The sequence below is a fragment of the Protobothrops mucrosquamatus genome, unplaced genomic scaffold (genome assembly GCF_001527695.2).
Source record: "Protobothrops mucrosquamatus isolate PMUCROS unplaced genomic scaffold, P.Mucros_1.0 scaffold6481, whole genome shotgun sequence".
NCBI classification, from domain to species: domain Eukaryota; kingdom Metazoa; phylum Chordata; class Lepidosauria; order Squamata; family Viperidae; genus Protobothrops; species Protobothrops mucrosquamatus.
This window is the reverse complement of record NW_015392305.1, coordinates 26,605-31,235: the sequence shown is the minus strand read 5'-3', so window position 1 is coordinate 31,235 and position 4,631 is coordinate 26,605. Positions and strand designations below refer to the sequence as shown.

Below are 4,631 nucleotides of genomic sequence, written 5' to 3'. Positions count from 1 at the left end.
GGGGGGCAGTGCGTAGCCCATGGGGCACAGCCTCTCCCCCGAGGGGCCAACATGAGCCAAGCACCCCCCCTCCCTCGAGTCCAGCAGCAGACCGACCGTCTGGCTTCCTTGGCAGGGCAACTACGTCCTGGATCGGGATGAGCTGCTGGAAGCTCAGAAGCCGGAGTACGACGTCATCCTCTGCCTGAGCGTCACTAAGTGGGTGCAGCTCAACTGGGGCGACGAGGGGCTGAAGCGCCTCTTCAAACGCATCTACCGCCACCTTCGGCCCGGCGGGGTCCTGGTCCTGGAGCCCCAGGCCTGGTCCTCCTACAAGAAGAGGAAGAACCTGACGGTGAGCGAGGGGCTGGCGCGGCAGGGAGGGTCTTCCTGCTGCGAGGGAGCAGCGACCCCCCCTCGCCGCGCACTCACACGTCCCAGGGCGCAGCAATGGCGGCCTGGGTGGGGCAAGCATCCGCAGAGGTGGGCAGGGGGCCCCCCTCCTCGCTGGTGCAAACCCTCCCCCCTCTCTCCCTCCCCCCCCCCAGGAAACGATATCCAGGCACTACCACTGGATCAAGCTGAAGCCTGACCAGTTCCCCTCCTACCTGACCTCCGACGAAGTGGGCTTCTCCAGCTACGAACTGGTGGCCATGCCCAGGAACACGTCGAAAGGTGACCGACTGGGCGCAGGCGGGCAGGGGGGGGAGGGCAGGGGGATGTGCCAAGGCAGCCCCAAGCAAGGCAGTTGGGCCGGGCGGGTGCTTGGAGGATGGGTGGGTGGGGGGTCCTCCCGCAAACGCCAGAGTCCTTCACGGGCCGGGCAGGACCCTCCGGGATTGGCAGCTGGGGGCTCCCGAAGGCCCAGCAGACGTGCTCTGCCTGGGGGGGGGGGAAGAGTCTTCCCTGGATCGGCCAGAGGCAGTGGCATTGGGGGGGGGGGCAGGGAAGGTGCTGGGTTGGCCCCGGGGAGCCGAGGCCGAGGGTGCGCTCCGTGGTGGAAGCTCACAAGCATTTGGAGCCAGGGTCAGGTTTCCTGCCTGAGCAGGGGGGGTTGGACTAGGTGACCTCCAAGGTCCCTTCCAACTTTATTATTATCTATCTTGGCCCAATTACCTGGGGGCAGTTGCCAAGAGAGGGAGGAGGGGGGCCCAATATGGCTGGGGAGGCCGTTCCTTCCCCCCCCCTTGCTAATCTCAGCGGCCCAGCCAGGGAGCCTCAGAAGCCCCCCCTGGATTTCAAGGAGACCCCCCCCCACCCCGGGCTCTCCCAAGCCCTCACTGGCGCCAGCGGCGGGCTTGGGAGGGGCTTCTGGGGGACCCTTTCTCTTCCCCCTCCCCCCCCAGATGACCAGAATCTTTTAATAGAAGCAACGATGGAGCCCCCCCAGTGGTTTAGGCACTCTAATCTGGGGCTGACCCCCCCCTCCCTTGAATCTGCTGACAATGGCAATCATGGGGAAGTTCTCCAGGCTGGCTGCACCCTGAAACTTTTCAAAGAGGAAATGCATCCTGCCCCCCCCCCGACAGGCTCCTGTGGGGACACTGCAGCATGGGGGGGGGAAAGAGGGACGGGGGGGACAGCTGACATCTTCCTCCATCTGCCTGTTGGGCATTAACCAGGACGCACGCGTGGGGGGGGGGCTGCCCCACCTGCCAGCCCAGCCCCCCCTAACAGCCCTCTTTTCACTCTCCCCCCTCCCCTGCAGGATTCCAGCGCCCCGTCTATCTCTTCCACAAGGGCCACTCCGGAGCCCACTGAGGAGCCTCGCCGGACTGGGAGGGCGTCCCCGGCTGCCCCCCTTCCTTTCTCCACGTGCCACGGCTGCTTCTCGGGGGGGGGGTTGTGTGTGGACGCGGCCGGACTAGCCCCCCCCCNCCTTCTCCTTGCGGACTCAGGGCGGCTAACAGCCTAATAAAAACAAATACAAAAATACTACCATTAAAAACATAATTAAAAGGAAATATTAATTTGGCCTTTGTTATTTTAAAAATTATTTTAAAACCCAACTAAAAATTACCCCTTAGGCCAGTCCTGCTAGCTTAAATAGCCATGTCTTGAGGGCGCGGCGGAAGGAGGGGAGATCCGGGATCACCCTGATCTCTGGGGGTAGTTCGTTCCAGAGGGTGGGGGCTCCCACAGAGAAGGCCCTCCCCCTGGGGGTCGCCAGCCGGCACTGTCTGGCTGACGGCACCCTGAGGAGACCCACTCTGTGGGAGCGTACCGGCCGATGGGAGGTAACCTGCGGCAGAAGGCGGTCTCGGAGATATCCAGAGACCGCCTTCCCAGGGAGGGGGTCCTGCAAGTGGTGGGTTTGGGCAGGGGCTTGTTCTCTGACCAAGCTAGGCAATGGCTCCAGCAGGACTTTGGGGGGCTGTTGCAGCATCCCCCTGGTCAGGGGATTTGCATTCGGACGCTTGGCGGTTTGACTCACGTTTGTGACCGTTGCAGTGTCCCGGGGTCACGCCGTTCCCCTTTTGCGACCTTCCGACAAGCAAAGTCAATGGAGGAGGCAGATTCACTTAACAGCCAGGTTACTAGCTTAACGACTGCAGCGGTTCACCTAAGCCACGTGGCCAGGAAAGTTGTAGAACGGGGCACAGCTCACTTAACAACCGTCTCGCTTAGCAATGTCAATTTTGGGCTCAATTGTGGGCATAAGTTGAGGACCACCTGTAACTGGGGGCCCAAGGCACGCTGACCCTGTCAGGCCTTGCAGGGTGGAGAGAATCCACTAGATCCGTGGTGGCGAACCTATGGCACGCGTGCCACAGGTGGCACTCAGAGCCCTCTCTGTGGGCACGGGCGCCGTCACCCCAGTCCTAGGCCTTCAGCTGGGTTTTATAAAACCTTTTCACTTTAGGCCTCCGCCGCCATGTGCAAAAAAAAAAAAAAGTCCAATCAATCAATCAATCAATTTCAACTTCTTGCGGAGAAAAAAAAGATCTCGCAAAGTTGGAATTGATTGATTGAACTTTTTAGTCCCACCCAGTCTGCCATTACCACCGCAGCTACGCCCACCCAATGGGCCACACCCATCCAACTGGCCACACCCACCCAATGGCCACACCCACCCGTCACCCGATGATACATAAGTGGGTTTTGGGTTGCAGTTTGGGCACTCAGACTCTAAAAGGTTCGCCATCACTGCACTAGATGGATGGATGGAGAGATAGATAGGAGAGATAGATGGATAGATACAGATGGATAGATGAATAAAGGGATAGATGGATGGATGATAGATGGATGATAGGTGGACAGATGGATAGATGAATGGAGAAAGGGATGGATGGATGGATGGATGGATGGAGAGATGATGGATATAGATGATGGATATAGATGGATAGATGAATGGAGAAAGGGATGGATGGAAGGATGGATGGAGAGATGGAGAGATGGATAGATGATGGATATAGATGGATAGATGAATGGAGAAAGGGATAGTAGGTAGGTAGGTGGATGGATGATAAATGGATGATAGATTGACGGACGGACAGATGGATAGATACAGATGGATAGATGAATAAAGGGATGGATGGATGGAGAGATGGATAGATGATGGATACAGATGGAGAGATAGACAGACAGATTGATAGATGATAGATAGATAGACAGACAGATAGATAGATGATAGATAGATGATAGACAGATAGACAGACAGACAGACAGATACAGAGAGAGACTTTGAACATCAAGGTCCCCTCCCAAAAAATCCCCACAGATAATAACCAGCCCTTCAAGTGGACCCCAAAGCCTCTGGATAGCTAGTGCAGCTCACAAAGCAGAACTGTCCGGTGGGCGCATGCAGGATGCCCGTTACTGCCCAGGCTGTAGCTCCTGAGCAGTCTTCAAGGGCAGCCCCACAGAGAACGCTTTGCGGCTAGCAGTGGCCGAAGGTGCCCAATCCAGGGCGGAGGGCAGTTGGCACACAAGACGCCTTGGCGGCCACAGCTTCCTCTTCCCCGTCCAGCAGGCACTGGGGGCCGTCGCACATCAGTTCCTCCTAGAGCCAGGCTCTCCCAACTCGGCAGCTTTTCAGACTTGGGGACTTCAACTCCCAGAATCCCTTAGCGAGCAAGGCTTTTCCCAGAACCCACCACGGGTAGGACAAGAACACCTGTGGCTAGACTACACTTATCACGTTTTTTGATTAGGTGGCTTTCTTAATATAGACGGTGGGAATGCAGTAAACGTAATATATCTTGACTTCAGCAAAGTGGGAAAAAAGCTGGGGAATTCTGGGAGTTGAAGTCAGCAATTTGGGAGACCGCTGTCCTAAAGAGGCAGAACCCCGCTCAGAACTAAGACTGGAAAACCCACAGAGGGGGCTCTGGGGGGGGGGGAGACTTTGGTAGCCTCACCCGGCGAGCAGCATCCCCTCAGCACACTGGTGGCGCCTGTCTCTGGGTTGGCAGCTTTTCCCTGCCTCGCCCAGAGACGCTGAAGCGTTGGGGGGGGGCAGTGCGTAGCCCATGGGGCACAGCCTCTCCCCCGAGGGGCCAACATGAGCCAAGCACCCCCCCTCCCTCGAGTCCAGCAGCAGACCGACCGTCTGGCTTCCTTGGCAGGGCAACTACGTCCTGGATCGGGATGAGCTGCTGGAAGCTCAGAAGCCGGAGTACGACGTCATCCTCTGCCTGAGCGTCACTAAG

General features: G+C 58.0%; 1 protein-coding gene across 1 annotated transcript; it reads left to right on the top strand.

Annotated features, from left to right (window-relative positions):
- Positions 1–115: 115 nt before the first annotated feature.
- Positions 116–1,740, top strand: MEPCE (methylphosphate capping enzyme; the record flags this gene model as incomplete). Its single annotated transcript, XM_015829592.1, has 3 exons — positions 116–334; positions 528–654; positions 1,688–1,740. Coding segments are annotated over 3 exons (399 nt in total), but the record flags the coding sequence as incomplete, so codon positions are not given.
- Positions 1,741–4,631: the final 2,891 nt, after the last annotated feature.